General features: G+C 35.0%; 1 protein-coding gene across 4 annotated transcripts in view; it reads right to left on the bottom strand.

Moving 5' to 3' along the window:
- Window positions 1-21527, bottom strand: part of ARID4B (AT-rich interaction domain 4B) — a 143220-nt gene that overhangs the window by 30076 nt on the left and 91617 nt on the right. For 2 of the 4 annotated variants that reach the window (XM_055146801.1, XM_055146802.1), the window contains exons 12-17: window positions 18719-18791; window positions 16485-16579; window positions 15628-15725; window positions 14106-14349; window positions 13479-13654; window positions 9258-9509 (exon numbers count right to left, since the gene is read on the bottom strand). In XM_055146801.1, the coding sequence (XP_055002776.1) occupies window positions 9258-9509; window positions 13479-13654; window positions 14106-14349; window positions 15628-15725; window positions 16485-16579; window positions 18719-18791 (938 nt within the window). The remainder of the gene's footprint in view (window positions 1-9257; window positions 9510-13478; window positions 13655-14105; window positions 14350-15627; window positions 15726-16484; window positions 16580-18718; window positions 18792-21527) is intronic. The other 2 variants (XM_055146803.1, XM_055146804.1) reach the window with 2 other exon arrangements.

The following is a 21527-nucleotide window of genomic DNA, read 5'->3' as shown; positions in this document are numbered from 1 at the left end:
ATATTCTTCCCTTCCCTTCCCTAAGCTCTCTGCGTGATGAGTGACGAGTTACACACTCGGTTGCTGTGCTTGCATACTTTCAATGGTAGTGCTCCTTGAATCGAATCCATTCAATCAGGTAGCACCAGAAACAAAACTCATCTCCTCATACTTGCATGGCAGGTCCTTTAATGCTGACCCCCTAATGAAGCTCTTAAAATCCTCACATTTATCAAGTATCTTAACAAGGGAAGAAATGTTTCCACTTTATTAATTTTGAGGTTTGTTCCATACACATGTGCTCATGGTCTATGCCCAGTGTGATGTACATGGGCTGCGCTGGCAGTGCTAAGGAGACCATGGTATACTAGGGATTAAACTTGAGTCTCCCGTGTGCAAACCATGTGCTCAAGTCTTTGAACCATCTCCCCTGCCCCATCTGGCCACTTCAAATGAGTAAGAAAATACGGAAGGAAAAATACAGCAGTTTATTAGCTATTAATTTTTAAATGTTATGAACAATTTTACTGATACCAACTTTGTGAGGTTTCTTTAATAATCTAAATGTACACTTGTATTTTTAGATTGAGAATATCTGAAATTTCAAGAAATACCCCTGTAAACATAATACTTTTAGTCATATACTTAATATAAAACAAAAATATGTCACTAAAAAAATGCAATTTTAAGCATGCTACAAATATTGTTTTTCCTCATGTAACACTATTTTTTCCACAAACACAGAAATGGCATTCATCATAATAAAGAAGAGCAATATTTTAGGAACATGATTATACCAAATTGATTCAAACAACCAAAAAAATGCTGTATCAATTATTCCTTCCAGTAAGATGCCCTAGAGAAGTTAACTTTAAAATGAACCAATCATTCAGATCTGTAAGCAGAGGTAATATGTAATATTAAAGAACAATATCATGCAGGTCGGTTACCAGGTTGACTGTAGAGACTATTGCAAAGATTTAACAACTGTGAGAGAGCACTGTATATTGTGATGCAGACAGTAACTTCAAAAACAACCTCCAGTCCAACCTCTACCTTGCCTCAACAGCACCACAGGGTATGGTTCTGGGCTCAAGCACAGCCAGAAGCAATGCCTCAGCAACATGCCAGGAGTACTTCCTGAGCACTACTGGGTGTCCTCCCCCCATGCCAATTACTTTAAAAATTTGTTTTGATATTTGATGAATATACAGAATTAGCATTTGTGCATTCATACAAATACACTGAGGTACCTGCCAACCTATAAAATTACCAAGTGGAACAGGTCTAAGTTTACATTATATATGCCCAACAATCTATAATACTTAATAGAACAGGTCCAGTTTAGTAATAAACACTCTGAAGAGAATAATCCAAGTGGCTGAGATACAGTACAGTGAGGGGGGCATTTGCTTTATTTATTCAAAATAATTTATGCACACTATTATTCATTACAGGGCTCAGTAGAATAGCCAAGATTTAGAATCTACCCAGATGTCCAACAACAGATCAGTGGATCACAAAGATGTGTGCATATATACACACAAAGAATACAATGCAGCAGTAAGGAATGATAAAATCATGTAATTTGCACAATATGGATGGAATTGGAAAGTATGTTAAATGTAGTAAGCCTTAAGAAGGATAAACACAGGATGGTATCACTTATATTTAACTGGATGAGGAAATGCAATGATTTAAGTAAGGGTGGGGTGGGAGAGGGTTCTAGATCACCCTTGGTCTCAAAGTACAGGTAGGAAAGAGAAGGAAAGCTAATGAGTGGAGGTGGGATAAGATATGACAGACAAGAAGTAGCAGGGGGCAAGAGTCAATGTACATTGATGGTGTTAAAGAATAAGTGTTAAAAAGAAAAAGAGAGAGGAAGAACTAAAGTGCCTCCCATAGAAGAAGGCTGGGGTAAGGGCGGGGGGTGTTGGAGGATGGTGGTAGAAAATGGGACATTGGTGGTGGGAAATGTACACTAGTGAAGGGATGGGTGCTGGATCATTGTATGACTGAAACCCAATTATGAAAGGCTTTGCAATGGTCTATCGCACGGATATTTAATTTAAAAAAATAAAATAAAGAATAATCATGTTAAATAACCCAAACCACGGAGTCAACAACACTGAAATTATGAGACCAAAACTTAAATAAACAAACTTAAAAAGGCGCATGCAGATATGGCAGGCTGGGGTGGGGATGAGAGAGGGTACCTGGTAACACTGGTGGAAGTAAGATAAACTTGGTGACAACGATCAGTGACAGAACTTTATATGTCTAAAAATCCAACTATGAATAACTTTGAGTATTGTGGTCCCTTCACAAAATGAAATGAAGGGGGAAAATAACCAATCCAAAACAACAAAAAGGAAAGAAGAAAAGTCAAAGAAGAAAAAAAGTCCTTTTTGGGGGGGCAAAATAGCTTATTAATCTTTTTTCCTCTTTATTTTTAATTTCTCTCTCCCCCCAGCCCCCAGATTGGGGCTAGAGAGACCCTATGGTAGATCGGGCACTACTTTTCTTGACACTGACCTGGGCTCAATCCACAGCATCACAAATGGCCCCTCAGCACCAGGGTATAACCTCAAATCCCAAAACAACAAAATAAAAACTACAGTCAAGTTCCTCCTACTCCTCTTTTTTATTTTATTATTATTATTATTATTTTTGCTTTTTGGGTCACACCCGGCGATGCACAGGGGTCACTCCTGGCTCTGCACTCAGGAATTACCCCTGGCGGTGCTCAGGGGACCATATGGGATGCTGGGAATTGAACCCAGGTCGGCCGCCTGCAAGGCAAACGCCCTACCCGCTGTGCTATTGCTCCAGCCCCTACTCCTCTCTTTTGAAGGGGTTTGAGCCATACCTGGTGGTGCTCAGGGTTTATTAAGCTACTTCAGGCTCTATGCTCAAGAATTCCTCTTGGTGGTATCCAGGAGAAATGTGGGGGACTGAAGAGGGGGTCAGTCACATGCAAAACAGCAGTTCTAAGCCAGTGTCTGTACACTGCTGAAGGGCACAGCACAGCCTGGAATCCCTACCTCCCCCCATCCCAGGGCCCGGTCCTAGAGCAACTGCAGGACTAAAGGCAGGGCCTTGTCCAGAAGCTCAAGTGCAAAACAAGTACTTTAACCTCATTATCTCTGCACCCTCAAACTGTCTTACGTATACTTTATTCACCACTTACAAGCTTTTTTAAAATTTCTCTTTAAAACACACAGAACTGTGATACAAAGCACTTGCATGCTACAGAAGAATTTTTCACAAGCCATAACAGAACCCTTTGGATGCCATAGTACCTTTTAATTCTAATATAATCTATATATCATAAACACAAATAGGCTAGAGACTGTAACATAAGGGTTTGTTGTGGCCAAGTACTTGGAGATGACAATACAGAGGTATCATGCAAAGAAAAAATGGCATACAGGAGAAGGGGAATGCAAAGGGTACAGGGAGATTTGATGAACCAGATTTGTGTAATGTTCTCTTTCTTCCCACTAAGTGCCGAGAAATTTACCTAAAAACTATTATCAACTGGCCTTAAATAAAGAGATTTTCTGGAGTATCTTATTTCTCTATGACCATTAGTTGAAAGCATAGAAATGAAAAAATCTTTGTATTTCTAATATGGCAGTGATCTTCACAGTAAAAGGAAAAAAAAAGCAAACATGCTTTTTTTATTTAAAAAGAGGGAAAGCGGGGCTGGAGCAATAGCACAGCGGTTAAGGCGTTCACCTTGCACGAGGCCGACCCGGGTTCAATTCCCAGCATCCCATATGGTCCCCTGAACACCGCCAGGGGTGATTCCTGAGCACAGAGCCAGGAGTAATCCCTGTGGATTGCCGGGTGTGACCCAAGAATAAAAAAAATTAAAAATAAAAAATATATAAAGAGGGAAAGAATAGAGGTATTAAGCCAGAAAGTGAATTTCAAAAGGGAAAATGGGAAATGCAGAATTAAAAGGTAATTGAATATAGACATTTATAATCAGATTGATTCCAGTCTCACACACTCTCCATTTCATTGTAGCTAGTGAGAAGATGGGTTATGACCCAAGGTAGTCCTAAAAATTTTGACTACTGAGGATAGGGAGGTAAATCAGTGATACAGCACATGCATTTGTGAGATCCTGAGTTCAGTCCAAGGCATCCCTTATGTTGTTGGATACACCTCTGGTGGCCCTCAAGTACAAGTACGGCTGGTTACATTTTAAAAAATTGACTAACAGAGTCACATGAACCAATGAAGTAAATATAGTAAATATATTAAAATAACAAGAGTAGTTAAAAATATAAAATTCTATTAAAATATTAATTAATTAAATTACCTTTGATTTGAAAAGGTTTTCTAAGACAACATCAAAATCAAAATCACAATGAACAAAGAAAAATACTTAATAAATGGACTTGAAAAGACAATGCTTTGGTTTTAGAGAATAAGAGAAATAGTTGCAAATCAAATACAAAGAAATAGCATGGGGACATATAAAGAGTTCCTATAATAACAACAAAAATTAAAAATGGCAGAAGTGTTTGAATAGACATTTTCTCCCCAAAGTCAATATACAAATAAATGTCCAGTAAGTACATGAAATACTCAGTATCACATTGTTTGAAAAATGCAAATCAAAATCACACTGAGGGCCAGAGAGATTGTACAAGTGGGTAGGACATCCATATGGTCCCCTAAATCACCAGGAATGATCCCTAATTGCAAAGGCAGGAGTAAGCACTAAGCACAGTTGGCGTGGTTCTCTCCCCCCCCCCAACAAAACACACTGATACCACTTCTAAATACTAGATTAACTATAATAAATATTTTAGTTTTACTTTCTTTTTTAAACAATTGTTGGCAAGGATAGAGAGAAATTGGAACTCATGAATACACAATGGTCTAGTGTCTATGAAACACAGATTGACAATTTCTCAGTAACATAATGGTTTCACAATATAGAAAAAACTTAAAAATTTCAATAGAGTCAGATACATCATCTATCCCAACTGCCCATTATTTTCTCTACTCTGTATAAGGATGACTTTTTACAAACCAGTCCCTTTTATTTGGATTTAATGTTTTGCTCTACGTCCATTTTGTTGCCAAAAGGGTCAGTGTACAGCTAGAGAAATGGCATAAAGTGTGTTTGCTGGCCTGCATCACTTTCCAAGCTGGAGTTGCGTGGTCTCCGAGCACTGTTGGATGTTTGGATGTGGTCGTAACCAAAAGAGGCCACATGTTGTTTAATATTCATACAGTATTCAGCAAATGATCAAGTACGCACTGTTCTAAATATGGTAAAGGATAGAAACAATAAAAATGGAACTGTAAAATTTTTGTTATAAACTCAAATGAACCGTTTTAGTGAAAGTACAGGTTTTCCCTAGAATCTGAAAGCAGAATATTCCTATATGATATGATTTGGCAGGTTACTTTGTGCATCTAGGAACACATAAGGAATATTTTTCCATATAAAAGTAATGGTGGAGTCTGAGAAATAGTTTCCTCGCATGTGGCTAACACATGGCATGGCATATGGTTCCCTTGAACACCATCAGAGTGACCCCCTGAACAGAGCCAGGAGTAGTCCCTGAGCACCCCAAACCCTGAATAATAATAAATATAATGATAACAGCATCTCCAGACACCATATACCAAGAGAAACCTGTATTCTGGTTCTGCTGACAGAAATTTGAATAAGAAAAAGAAGTTACTCAAAGTCTTAGGTAAAAGCTCTATTCCATATCCCTTTGGTACCAAAATACAATTTAGAAAAATTTATTATTATAAAAGCAACTCAAATTAGGACTCAAGATAAAAATAGTTCAGCTCCAACAGCTGAGACTGAGGTGAAAAGTTAAATGGAAGGATAAGTCAACTCGATCAATTGCCACAGAAGGAAAGTAACAGATCAAGATATAGGAAAGAGGCTTTTGATAATATCATGCTTGTTGACCTATGGCCAAAAACAGAAAGGCAGAGAATGTGGCAACAGGTACAGAGATGGATCTAGTGGAAGTCTGCTGAAATTATTTTGTTTCATGTGTTCGATTTGACAAGCAAGGTCACTAGTTAAGAGGGACAGAAGTGGAGGATACAAGGAGGAAAAACACAGAGTAAAATAGTATTTTAAGAAAGTAGGCAAGTAATCCTACTTTAGCCCACTTGAAGTTCACAATCATGAATTTAAAACAAGAACAAGTCAGTGAGGTTGTTTGCTTTCCTGTAGTCAGGATCAGCTGCACAGGCGCTCTTGTTTTGTGACACTACAGATCATGTAGTGCCAGAGACTGAGCTCAAGGTTTCTCCCTGCAAAGTAAACACTCATTCCAGCCCTTTGAGCCATATCCCACTCCTGAACACCCATCTTTCCCACCCTTCTTATGATTTTATTAGGAAATACTACTTGGTAATACTGCAAAGCCATTAAGAGGATCAGAAAAGGCTGGGAGGTAAAAATAAAGTGACTATTAACAAGTGACTGATGTAAAAGCAAGGGTCAGGCATATCACTCAAAAGTAGAATACTGTGTTTTCCATGTGTGAGGTCCTAGGTTTGAAGTCCAACACACACACAAAAAAATAAGGGATGGAACAATGAATGGGTTGTAAATGCTGGTGGTAGGGTAATTCCCTGGACAGGATAATTCCTTAGATGGTTTTTGGCACATAGATGATAAACTTTTTATTTGTCAAATAAAGAAAACATTTGAATAATGAACAGCACTGGGGAGGTTAGTCCTTAACCCCCAACCATACAGACATCTTAGTTGAAACTCTAGTGTCTCTTGTACCTCAGGGAACAATTTAACTCAATTAGTAGGCCTCAATATAAATTTTTAAAAACTTTAGTCCAACTCCAAGCTCCTTGATTACTGAAAGCCAAACTGAATAGTGGGTCAACATTGATCAAATACTGATGTATTTGAAATTCCATACTAGGATGTTTCAGATCAAACACTCACAAAAATGGCTCCATAGAAAATTTTCTAAAATGCTACTGCAATTAATAACAGCACTGAAGACAAAACTATTTTTATAAACTTTCATGTATAAATCTTCATTTCTAATTTTACATCTCTTAATTATAAATTTATAGATCAAGCACATGGTCTCCTACAACAATAGTACATAGTTGGAGAGCTGACAAGGATACGTCGTAGTCCTCTTTAGGTTAGCTTCACACATGAAGGAACAGTAAAGATCTTAATTACTGCTTATTCATCAGTAACACGATTCATCATTATTGCAGAGGAAAATGGGAATATTGTTTTGTTGACTACTAGAACATTAACTGTTTAATTTACTGAAGTAGTTGTTTTCTCTATGATGCTGGAACGTGCAGAGATCCACCCTATGTCTTCATCAAGATGGTTAAGTTTTCTTCTTTTGTGAAAGTTCTTATATAAAAGCTTGACTTGTGAGGAGTAGATGGCATCCTTTTCAGTAACACAAGCAAGTCTTGATGAACTAGGTCTCATTTTCCTGGTCTATTTTATTTAAACTTAAATATTTCACTGTAAAAATCTTCCCTACTCTACTCAACCTATTAATTTCAAAGGTAAACTCTAGACATTCTTTCTACCCTCTAAAATCAAGTGTTCTTGGGATGGTATTATTCATTCTAACCTTATTGAATCTTCACTGAATAATACAAAAATATCTAACTTGAAGAGTAATTTGGTGTCTCAATTTTTATACCTACTAAGAGCCTCTTCTGTTTAATGAGACAATGAGTACAAAATAATCAAGCTCTAATTGCAGGGAAAAGTTATAGTGGGCAAGTTCTATCCACTAGTCACAGAATGGGAAAACTGCCTTACTATAAGTCTAGAACAATTAACAGAAAGAATAAATGGGAGAGGTAAAAGATGATATGACTACTTATCTATCTTTAGGATTATTACTTAGCAAATGAATGTCAAAGACCAAGCAAATATTTTTATAGCAACTAATCAGGTATCAAGAACCTTCCTCTGAGCACTATCATTAATAGCCAACCCTTCAAGTAAAAAATAAATAAATAAATCATGCACTAGAGAGGCAGCACAAGAACCAAGAGCCAAAAGAATAATTACACAGGAACAAGATTTAAAAGCAGTATCTGGAAAACCTTATACTTCAGGATAACTACCCTATCCAAACCTGACATGAACCAGTATTCTTAAATTTAAAACTTAGTTAATCTTCTTGAGTGGTAAGAAATATAGAATGAGTTCAAACAAAACTCAACATCGCCTTACAACTTAAACTGCTAGCTAAAATGTACTTTTAAGAAATAGCAAATTTAAGACAATTTTAGATGTTCTCTTAATAACATTCCAATCTCAATAGAATTTAAAGCATGAGAACTGCAGTCTTTCTTAAAAGAAACTAGGCACAAACTAGGCATACTATAAAACCACCACTTTAATGGTAAACTTTTCAAGAATTTCAACCATATCATAGGCTATAATATATAGAATATCTATTCAAATACAGTATCATATATTCCAAATCAAAAAAATTTAAACAGATATCTAAATTATCTGTTTCAAAAATGATCTGCCAGTTCAGCTAAAATTCAAATACAAAATTTCTCTGAAAAAAAAAAAAAAGAAACTTGTTTTAAAAAAAAAATCCCGTATCCTAAATCACTGAATATACATAAAAACAAACTACAGTTTTGCCTTCAGTTCTCAATTCTTCCAGTCAGAAAGTAAACTATATTTTAGTCATACTGTTTTGGACTTATAACCACCTGAGACTTCTGAACAAGATTATAATGCAGGAGTTGTTAATGAGAAGGTAAGACTTTCTTAAAATAGGTCAAGACTCTTGAGAAATCACACTTAAAAATTGCTGCCTACTGAAGAAAAGAAATATGATGGCTTAAGAAGATTACAAAGAAGAGGCAATGCGACAAGGTAGCAGAAAATACAAGAGACCAAGAAGCCAAATAATCGGCTTGTAGACATCAAGAAGCTCAACTCTTTTTACCTTTTTATAAACCTTTTCTATCATTTCACCAATAATGTTGCCTCTATAAATCTATCAGTGATACAAAAAATTCAATCACTAGACTTCAGTTTTCTGGAAACTAAGGAGATCTCTATTTTAAACAGGAAATAGGAAGTCACTAAGTGAGGCATGTACATGCTAAAAACTACATATTTTTTATATGGTACTATGACTCAATTAGAATACTAACAAGTCTATAATTCATAAATTAAATTTTAATATAGAAAATTATTTTGTAAGTGTGTTTAGGTAGTAATCACTAGCTAAAACTCAAGTTACCTCACATTCCATCCGCAGTAATGCACCAAGTAAAGGACCTCTCCACCTTCGACATCAGAATCTTTAATACTAGCTTCATACATTTTTTGATTTTTCCCTCGTCCATACCGCACTTGGACTTTCATGCCTGGCGGATAGCATTCAAACTCCTCTTCCTCATTGTTGTCATCATCATCTTCATCCTCCTCTTCCTCCTCCTCCTCCTCTTCTGCTTCTTCATCATCTTCATCTTCCTCTTTATTCGTTTCATCTCTTGAAAGGTTTAAAAAATTGCAGTTAATAAAAGACACTTCATAAGCTTTTCAGTTCCAAACCACATATATTGATAAAAATTGTGGCTGTGATTGTTCCGGGAACAGCAGTTTCCATGTGTAAGAAATTCTCTGAGTTTCAATTTAGTATTAAAAACTAAAACTGTATAAGATGACCATGGTTACAGAAAGATACATTTAGAGAAATGAAGACTGGAAAGTAAGTGCATTAAAGGAAAATTTCCAACAGCCAGAAGAACATATGTCATGCTGAATAGCAAGAAACTACTATGATTGACTAACAATTTTCTCATGTTTTATTATAAAAATGTTTTACATCTCAGTTGACACAAACAAAATCATTACAACTTCATAGCCATTCTGACTATAAAATTATTTTTCACTCAAAACTTTTAGCCTTAGTTTTAAAATGAAATGCTTTACTATCCAATGACTAGTTTAAAGTTACTCTAACCAAAATTACAAATATTATAAGTAAAACTATTTTACCTTACATAAAAATATTCTAACATCAATATCAAATCAAGTTATTACTTTAGCTATTTTTGTTACAAATTTATTGAAAATTACCTGCTACCAGTCCTCTCAAATTTGAAATTAAAAAAGAATGAGAAGTGAGTATATGAGGCCAATTACAAATAATACAAAATTATGAAAATCATTCTAGAAGCAACACTCCTGACCTTCCCAATTCATGTATTTTCTAAAATAGAGCATTCATATTTATTTTATATTAGTTACAAATTTATATTCAAGTTAGAGAAAATAATAAATTACAATCATTTCAAGCACTAGGCTTATAAAAATTAACTTCAATATAAATTTCTCAACTACATTTGATTTTAATCTGCTCTGCAATATGTCTATACTATTACAATGGTTTTCTCCCTAAAATAACGAATCATTATACATCTAACAAATGAGTAAATATAAAAACAGAGCCAACACAGCTAACAAATTAAGCTTTAAAGTTAATGGATAAAATGTTAACAGAAAAAGCCTCCCTCTAGTAATACCATTTTTACATTTTTATACAGTCTTTTTAAAAATAACATACTTTTTCTATCATTCCCATCATGCATTGATATAGCAACCAAAAAAATCAGTAATACAAAGCAGTACTATAGTGCTTTTTAAAATCCCCCTCTTTCCCATTATATATAGATGGGTGGAAGTGATGAAAGGGAGAGTCTAATAGACTGGTAGAATTAAGTATAAGTTCACAAATGTACCAAAGGTGCCAATTATTTCTGAAATACATCACACAAAGTTTACAAAGATTCTCAATTATTTCTATTTCAAAGTCTAATTTACATACAAATGAATACGTCCTCAAAAATTAAAACCTAAATAAAACCAGCTACAATCTGATATTTTCAGAAAACATGAATTTTCAGAGACCAGAGATATAGTACAGGGATTAAGGCACTTGCCTTCAATGTGGCCAACACTGAATCAATCCCCGGCACCACGAGGTCCCCCAAGCAACAACCAAGAACACAACCTGGAGTATTGGAGCATTGGAGTATCCCCAGGCACTGCCTGGTGCAGTGCTTTTATAGTTTTCTGACCCAAAAACAAACAAAAAGTAAGAAAGAAAAGGAACCTATTGAAAACACACTAGATAATTTCATAATGAATAAATATTTATCAGTAATGCTAAAATAGTTAAGGAACTATCAGAAAGGGTGCTACAGATGATAAAATTAACCATTTAAAAATTAGCATTATGTAAATGAAATAGTTAAGACTTTTTAAAAGTATAGTCAAAATCATAAACTTATTGTCAAGAAGGAAAGAAAGTATATTCTAATGGGCAGAATAAAAGAGTTATGCACCTCAGAATCATCATATATAAGAGAAAGAGATTAATAGTAAAAACTTTTTAAAGAAAAGTAATTTCTAAACTTATATAATGCACTAAAAAATACAGCTAGTAAATTCAAATGATACCAAGCATAATTCTATGTAGCAGGAGTAGTGAGGGCAAACTTTCATTTAATCAGGAACAAAAATCTAATATCCAGATAAATAAACATGATAAAAAGTTGTATTTAATATCAACCTCAGGCACAAATATGAAACCCACTTAAAAATGAAGTATAAAGAAGCAAACAACATAATCACTAGCTATCAACCAAAGAAAATATTCCAACTCTCTTCCGAAGAACATACAGATAAAATCAGAGGCAAATGAACTAAATCAGACAGAACACAGAATGCCAAGAAAGATAACCTTTAAATGTAAAAAATACAACAAGCATAAAAGATAAAAAAAAAAAGCGGATGTGCAATGCACACACAGTCTCTCTCTCTCTCTCTCTCTCTCTCTCTCTCTCTCTCTTCCCCCCCCCCATTCATTTTGCTCATTTTGTTCTCTTTTGAAAAACTATATAAATTAAGCTGATGTACAATACAACAGACACGTTATGTTATCTTCCAGAGAACTACATTTTAGGAAACCAAATATTGCAGCAAAGATTTTTCATTTGAGATAAATACCACGATTTTTAAGCTTGATGCCATACTCTTAACAATGAAACAAGATCTAATTGTTTGGCCCTGGCACTGAAACAAGACATGTTATATAAATTATTTTATCTCCTATAACTGGGCTATAGAAGAACACAAAATTCTTTACACTAGCTAGTTACATTTTCAATTGCACTTATCTGATAAAATGCAGAAGTTAATTTTGGATATCCCAAACATATAAAACTTCCAAAGAATATCTACAAATTAAGGCAGTACACCAGAAAAGTTTCAAGTTATGGGTATGATACATTTATAAATATAATAAATTTAAAAATACATATAACTTAATAATTAAAGGAATAAAATCAACAAAATTTACTTTATACTATAAACTTAGTAGCAAAAAGAAATTACAGCCTCATCATAGTGCCTTCCAGAAAGTAGATGTGCCAGAAATATCTGAAAATTTAAAAATCAAATATTTAGACAAAAAAGCTGAATCCTAATCAAGTTTCTTAAATTGAAGTAGTCTAATGTTGCATCAAGGAACATTTCAAACATACAAGCATAAGAACATGAAAATAAATGGGTATAATGAACAAACACATTTACTGTATTATCTCAGGTTTTTCTTCCATGATTACCTGCATACTGTGACCAAAACACTATATAAAGACATCAGGACACTATGTAAGATTTCATAAGTGCTGAATATTTACTAAACTTGAAAGTTTCTCAAACAGTAAAAAGTATTTGGGATATACATTTGTACACACAGATGTAAACAAAAGGGAATAAACACACCTTTGACTACTCATCTAAGCATATTTTCCTCTTTGCTGCTTGCCTGCATGATGAAGCCAAAATTCAGAAAAATACTACTATAAAACTTGACTGTACTGGCTTGTACTTATTTTATATGGATCACTAACAATGGATATTCTGAGTTTTACACATCAATAATCTATAAAATTCAGAGGCCAATGGCAATACATAAAACCCATAATTCCAAACAGACCAAAACAAATACATGCTATAGTCTCATAAAATACAACATAACTCTGGTCTTTAAAAATCTAATTGATACTATTTTTTCCATTCTCAGATTTTGCTAAAGAAACAAATACAACTCTCAAAACCTACACCCAACATACCACTTACAAAATACTGGAAGAAGCCAAATATATATTAATCTGGTTATTCACCAGAGCTTAATTCAATAAGTAGTTCTTTTCTCTGGCTCAAAACTATAAATTTCCATGATGAGAGCAAGAAAAATAGATCAAAGTAAGATCACTGCAACAAATTTATATTAGTAGGGTCTCTGAAGGAAAAAGGGCAATTTACTTAAATCCAAAGCACTCAGTATTCTACACTTCATCAAATTTAGATTTATACATACCCTACTATAAAAAGGAGCAAACACAAGAATTCATTTAGTAAAATGCATCTTAACCAAAAACATATTTCTTACCCAGATTTTGCTTTTTCTTCCTCAGCTTCTACCTTTATGTTGAGAGGTTCATCTACCCTAGTTGTCTCATCATCTTTGTCTTGCAGATTTTCATTTTCTTCCGGATTTTTCATGTTAACTTCTTTTTCCTGATCAGACTGTTTAGGCATAGATTCTAGTAAGTTCTTTTTACTTCCCTAGAAAAAGATCAGAGGATCTAAACTAACAAAAGTAAAAATTGTCAACTTATATCCATGTCTTAACTGTTACCCACAGTAGGTACTAATCAGTACTAGCAGAAAGAATGCCCTGCATGCAGCCATCCTCAGGCACCTAGTGGTTCTCTGAGCACTGCAGGGTGCAGTCCTACAATAGGCTTCTCGGCACCACTAGACTTGGCCCTGGAGTCCTTGAGCAGGTAATCCCAGGATCCTTGCAGGACCCCCCTCCCCGCGCCCCATCGTCCAAAATAAAAACCCCTGCTATCCCTAAAAATACTAGGTTAACAGCTATTCTAAATAGTAAATTTAAATTTAAAAAGCATCTAATAAAGAAATGAACAACAAATCATAAAATAATAAAATAAGTGAACTATTATAAAGGATGTAGAAAATGTACCGAAGCAGCTAAGACTAAAAACTGATTTACCATAGAGGGTTTAATATTTTCTTTTCTTTCATTATCATCACTATTAGACTTCTCCTCTTTTGAGACTGTGTTCTCCTCTTCTTCAATCTTTATTTCTTTGATCTCTGATTCATTTTCTTCCTTAACTTTTATTTCTTTTACATTTTCACACTCCTTAGATGGCTTGTTAACAACTTTCTCTGGTAATGCCATCTGAAATTCAATATTGGCTGATCTACAGTACTCTTCAAAACCATATAAGTATCTGGAAACATGAAGAGAAATTACATTTGGGGAACTTTTCAGAATAATATCAGAGAGTTATGGTTTGTAAATTTGTTTGTTTTTTAATTCTTAGTGAGCCATATCAATGTTTTAGTTTATCCTAGTTCAGTTCTTCTCAATCTTTTAAAACCTAAACAGAAACATTTTCTTTATTTCTTTAATTTATTTATTAGTGAGTCACAGTGAGGGTACAGTTACAGATTTATACATTTTCGTGCTCATGTTTCCCTCATACAAAATTCGAGAACCCATACCTTCACCAGTGCCCATTCTCCACCACAAATAAACCCAGCATCCCTCCCACCCACCCAATCCCATCTCCCCCACCCTCCCCTGCCACTGTGGCAGGGTATTCCCTTTTGTTCTCTCTCTCTAATTAGGTTAAACAGAAACATTTTCAAAGAAAAACATTTTAATTTTAAAAAACTATGCTGATATCTTAAATACAAGAGTTATATGAAGAGTTTTAATAATAGTAGCTATTAAAAGCACTAAAAATAGCATCAAATTATTGAGCATTGTTTGCCAGTACTTGAGATCTAAATTTTGGTACATGTAAGACCTCATTTAAACATTAGAGTAATCCTATAAGGAACGTAGGATTATCACATTTATAACTGAAGACACTGAGGCTTTAAAGAATTACTGGGAAAATAAGGACTCAAACTTGGGTTTACTTGACTTGAAACTATGGCATCAGGGGGCTGGAGTGATAGCACAGCTGGTAGGGTGTTTGCCTTGCACGCGGCCGGGTCGACCCGGGTTTGATTCCCAGCATCCCATATGGTCCCTGAGCACCACCAGTAGTAATTCCTGAGTGAAGAGCGAGGAGTAACCCCTGTGCATGGCCGGGTGTGACCCAAAAAGAAAAAAAACAAAACAAACTACGGCATCAGGAGTGATCACTGAGGACAGAGCCAGGAGTAAATCCTGAGCACAGTCAGGTGTGTGGCCCCCAAATCTAGAGAAATAGTAACTAAATAGAATAAAAATAAATAAACAAATAAATAAATAAATAAAACTCTGGCATCTTAACCTTTCAAAGAACTTTTTAAATTTACTTAGCCACAAGAAATTTCTATACAGAATCTCTCATAGATCAAGTGTTAATGGAATATTATCTATAAAACTATTATATACTGACTACTGCAGTAAAAATTTCTTACCGTTTTTGTAAAAATATTACCCTGTTATACATAAGTTCCAATTTGCTTCTTATAAATAAAATATTGAACACATTATGACTACAGTAACTTACTTTTTATAAGCACATTTAACATTGTATCCTGCAGCTGAATTTAAGACAGGGATTCCAAGATCTTGGTAGACCTGTTTCCAAACAGCTCCACTTTCAATCTAAAGAATGAAACGGAAATGAAAACTCTTAAACTGAAAGATAGGAATACAATAAAAATTTGGCACATATATATGTATACATAAAAATGTTTATAGGCTCAGTCTCTGTAGTGAAAATATCAATCTCTTTAATGTATAAATTAAAGTATAAAGTCAAAAATTTGGTTTATGTCATAATTTTATGACCCTAGTGGCCATGAATACTGCTAGTTTGAGCGGCACCTGCTAAGTGGTCTAGAGAGAATATGTCTAGGGAGACTTCATCCCATACTGTTCCCCCGAAAAAAGACCAAAAACCTTTCAAGTTAATACACCAAAATCATTCTATGGACCCCAGTAAAAACACTTATTGTATAGAAAATACATTTTTGAGAAAATTCCTAAGTAATTGTGCATTATATGTCATGGTAATCTTAAGATAATTTCTTCAGATCACACAAAGATATGCATGTGTATGTGTGAATGAATGTATACCCGTGTGCAGGTTTGAGTATTGGGAACTTTCAGTCTTAGGCAGGTGACATGGAATTTTTACCAATATGGTTATGCAATGATGCAAATATGCCAGGTAATCTGTGGAAGTTTCAAAAACTAATAGTTAATCATGAAGTTCATTTTAAAAATTTTAAGGCGTTAGAAGAAACTCTTCCTGTTTCAAATTTCTTTCCATTTTCTTTTCTATTTTCATTTTGCTAATAGTTAATTTTTAGATGATAAAATATTAATGAAAAACATTTCACTTTTTACAATAATACTTACATTATCAAATCCTCCAAGTTTATGTACCAGTCTGAATAACTTAAAGAGATTCAAATTTCGATATCCAAGTACAGGTCGTTTGTTGATAGGTGTACCTTTTAAATACAAAATAAATTAGAACCATGAAGCACCACCAAATATATAGCATATATGTGAAAATTTTTTTGCTTTTTTTGGGTCACACCCGGCAATGCACAGGAGTTACTCCTGGCTCTACGCTCAGGAATTACTCCTGGTGGTGCTCGGGGGACCACATGGAATGCTGGGAATCGGACCTGGGTCAGCCTCGTGCAAGGCAAACATCCTCCCCGCTGTGCTATCGCTCCAGCCTGATAAATGAAATTTTTTAAATCCTTTGTTGATCAAAACAATCACTTTGGGAGGAAGGAGGGACCTTAGACAATACCTTACAGTTACATACTTGACTTTGTGCTCAGGAATATTTTCTTGCAGTGCTCAAGGGATCTTATGTAGTACCAGGAATCAAATCCAGGTCAGTGGTATGTAAGGCACAGGTTTTAACAGCTCTATAATTTCTCTGGCCCCAATCAAAAACATTCTGGGAGGGGAGTTGGGGGCAGAAGCAATAGTACAGCCAATAGGGCACTTGCCTTGTATGAGGCAAACCTGTATTTGATTCCAGCATCCTATATGATCCCCTAAGTACTGCCAGGAGTAATTCCTGAGTGCGAAAGAAGTAACCCCTGATCATCACTGTGTGTGGCCCAAAACAAAATCAAAACAAACAAAGAAAAAATGGGAACAAAACAAAGAGTGCTGTTTCTACCTTGTACTTGGTCAGCCTGGGTTCAATCCCCAATACCACATATGGTACCTCAAGAACGGCCAGGAGTAATTCCTGAGTACAGAGCCAGAAGTAAACCTTAACCACTGCTGGATGTGGCCCAAAACAAAAAACAATAAGGTCTGTTTCATTAATTTTTTTCTCATATGAATTTCAAATCTGAAAATTTATGATTACTTTTTCTAGATAAAATACTGAAGTAAAATTTAAAAAGAAACACACATTTGTTAGAAATTATGGAAACCAGATTTGCACAAATGAAGTAACTATTGAAACAATTAAAGGTCAAGTGCCTCAAAACAAGTTGTCTGGTTTTGTTTTGCTTTTCTGGGGTCACACCTGATAGCACACCCTGGCTCTGCAAGTTAAAGATATAAAAAAAATCAATTCCAGTATAGTGGCACTTTCCAAATATCATTTATTTTATTATTTTCCTCAAACTAGAAAGCTTTTCACGATCCCTTATACACTTTCCAGCAACTTCCCAAGAAAAAAGAAACTATAATCTTAAGAGCAGACACACAAGAGTTCCAGAGCCATAGTAACTGCAGTATAATTCTTTTTCCCAATCTTTGTCCTGTATAGGGATTGGGGCATAGGGGAGGGTTGAGATCACTCCAGGCAGTGCTCAAAGGGTAACTCCTAGTTCTGTACTCAAGGATGACTCCTGGTGGGCTCAGGGAACCATATGGGATACTGGAGACAGAACCCTGGTTAGCCTTATGCAAAGCAAATGCCCTGTACTATCACTCCAGCCACAATCTTTGCCCTTTTTATTACAGCATTAGTCAAATTCAATAAATAAAATCAGAGTTCATCTTGATACTTTCACTCTTTTCTATTTCTGACTTACTATGGATGATTTAATTCTTTTCTTAGTTCTATGGCTAGGTCATAAGATTTTGGCTCATCTCATAAATGTGTGGTATATATGTTAAATAATCTGTTAAATACAGAAATCCTAGATAATACATATTTATATTATTTTATAAAAAGATAAAATGATAATTTTGGATGATACCTTAACAAGAGCCATCTGTGTAGGTACCAATAAACAGTACTGTAATTCTCACTCTGCTACTGTTCTGCATGTAATAGGGTTCTTTGGGGTCTCAAGAATGGTGGAAGAGATAAGCACAATACAAAATACTGTCCAATTCACCATTCCACCTAATATATAACAAACATTCTGTCCAGTACTGGTGATACTAGCTATGAAAATGATAGCATTATACAAATACTTAATCAGGCTATATACCTAAACTGATATGTGTAAATTATGTCTCTAATAAAAAAAGCCAGAAACACCAGTAACATGAGTTTAATGATCGAAATTTCTGTTTTTAAAATATTAGTTATCTACAGACTACATAACTATTTAGTTATCTACAGACTTCCTATATTAAGAATGAATGAAGAAAATGCTCACCTCTATCTTCCATAAATTTGTATAACTGCTGAAGAAAGCTCTCCCTTTCTTCTGGAAATGGTTCTATTTCTTCCTAATTTTAGTCAAAGAAAAATATTATTTTCACAATATGCATTTAAATAAGCAAAAAGTTTACCAACAATAAAGATCGGTATAATAAATATTTCAGAGGCTTCTTACCAAATATTTCTTAGTACTAAGTTACTCAAAACCAGAAAAGTCTGGATCTTTTACATTTCATAAAGGAATATATCCTAATATGAATTTCAATATTAAAAATCCCTCACATGTAAATGTTCATCTAAGAAATGAGAATACCATGACAGTTTATGAATTTTTACCATACTAGACACCTGTATTTAATTCAGGGTCAAAGGATCAAGAAAATCTATCCTCACATATCTAATTGGGTTAGTCTCACAACAAAGTGGACTCGATTACCGCTCCTCAGTGACTTTTACAAGTCGAGCTCCCATTAGCTATAAATATCCTTTATTATACTCAGCCCCACTTTATTGTAGCTCAAGCTTATAAAAAGAACAATTAAGTGGGGACAAACTTGATCTACAATACCTGAAGATTCAGACTTATGGAAATCTTCAAGTAATAAAATAGTTCCCTGTATTATCAATAACGGGGGAGGGACTAGCTTCTTGCTGCTGTGGCCAGGGGCTGTGGCAGTAGGGAGCTGGTCCTGAAGAAACCTGCAAGGAGCAGGGTAGTGGGTAAGATAAAGGAACTATCATCCATTCAACAAGCATTTAATGAGCACCTGTAAATATAAGGTAATATGCTAGGTGCTGAATAAAATAAAGAAAAAATAAACAGAGTGTGCATTATAGCACATGATTAGGAGTAACTATAGAAAAAGTAATCTAAAACACATATTTTCAGTTACTCTAGCTGACACATGTATTTCTAATAGCAAGAGGAGCATACTTCTCAACTGGTCTTCTAAATAAACCTAAACATAACTTTTAGAACTTATGTGCCTAATACCAATGAGATTTTTCCTTTCATTTTTCATATCTATTGGTTATAGGGGCCATAACCAATGGTGCTCAGCTGGCTATGTGGTATCAGGGATCAAACTCAAGACCTCAGATATGTAATCCTGTGCTCACCAACCCAAGCTATCTCCTAGCCCCTGGCCCCTTATTTCAAAAATCACTAGACGAAAATAAAGCTAAGTTAAAAATCAAACCTCATGTTGATAAATTATTAAGCATGCTACTTGGAAAGGAAATAAATCACAATTATATTGCTTATGCTAATTGCCTATTTCTCAGTTTAAACACAATACACAATGCTGGGTTTTGTTATGTTAGATACGTCTAAGGAAATCTATTTTCTAGAGAATATTCTGAATGTCCCTATGGCTTAATATATGATTTCTTTAGTTTTTTGGTTTTTTTTTTGGTGGGGGAGCTTTCTGGGTCATATCTGAGCATTCTACCTGTTGTACTATCTCACTGGCCCCCAAACTTCAACTCCTTCACCCATAAAGTTTCACAGGTGAGGCCAGAGCAACCATACAATGGGCACACAGCCAATGTGGATTCAATTCCATATGTTCAATCTCTATATGGCATCCTATATGGTCTCCTGAGCACTGCCTGGAGTGAATACTATTGGAGGAGCCAGGTATTAGGAGATACACCTGAGTATCTCTGAGTGTGGCCTTCCCCGCCATATACATACACAAAATTCACAGGTTTCTTCTTTATGATCTAATTAGATCTATTCACTTACATCATAAATTTGAATTAAAGACTTTCATTCAAATTAAAAGGCTTTCATCTTCACTTATGTCTCAATTATTCCTTTAAAATTACAAGAAGATAGAATTTTATACTCTTTCAGAATTTTATAAAATATGAAGATGCAAACTTTGCATGATGTAGCAGTAATGCTTTATACAATGGTAGAAAGCATGTGAAAGCAAAGTTTTGTTATATAAGGCAGGTATTTCTTATTCTGTTTGTTTATGTTTTAGAGACACTCCTGATGGTATTCAGAGGTCACTCATGGCTCAATGCTTGGCGTAGAAGGGGTCATCCCTGTTGGCACGTGGGGTTCCATACAGTATTGGGTTTCAAACCTGGGCCTCCTGCATGTAAAGGATGCAGTCCAGCCCATAGAGTTTTCTCTCTCCCTGACTCTAGGCCGGTACCTACTTTTAATCATTACAATATAACAAGAGCACACTAAGTCCTTCCATTAAAATCTTAATTTTAGGTTTTTAATTTCACAAGACTATATTTGTTTTGTTTGGGGGACATAACAGGGGATGCTCAGGAGCTACTCATGGTCTGGTCAGGGAGAGGGTTTTCCTGGCAATACCCAGATGACCTCAGGCATCCCATCTGCAAAGTATATACTCCAGTCTTTTGAAGCATCTTTCTCTAGACCAAATACAGGAGGCAAAGCACTTACATGGCAGACAGATGACCCCAGTTTGAATCTCTGGCACCACCTACGGTCACCAGAGCATAACCAGAGGTCACTCCTGACCACAGTACCAAGAAGAGTCTTTGAGCAATACTGGTATTGCCCAAAATATCAAACCTGGGTCAGCTGCATGCTAGGCAAATGCCTTACCCATTTAACAATCTCTCCAGCTCCAAGACAGTATTTTTAAGACAAGCAAGCAAACCAGATGATTATGGTGAACATCATAATACAATTTTATAACACAATATATCTAATACTAAAAATATTTAAATGATCAGAGACTATGCCAAATCCTGATCCTCAAAAAATCAGAAATTCAAATGTAGTTTTTATTTTATTTTAATGTAGGAGTACC

Source organism: Sorex araneus, chromosome 9, assembly GCF_027595985.1.
Source record: "Sorex araneus isolate mSorAra2 chromosome 9, mSorAra2.pri, whole genome shotgun sequence".
Classification (NCBI taxonomy): Eukaryota; Metazoa; Chordata; class Mammalia; order Eulipotyphla; family Soricidae; genus Sorex; species Sorex araneus.
Note: the sequence above shows the minus strand (reverse complement) of the source record. Positions and strands in the feature narration are given on the sequence as shown.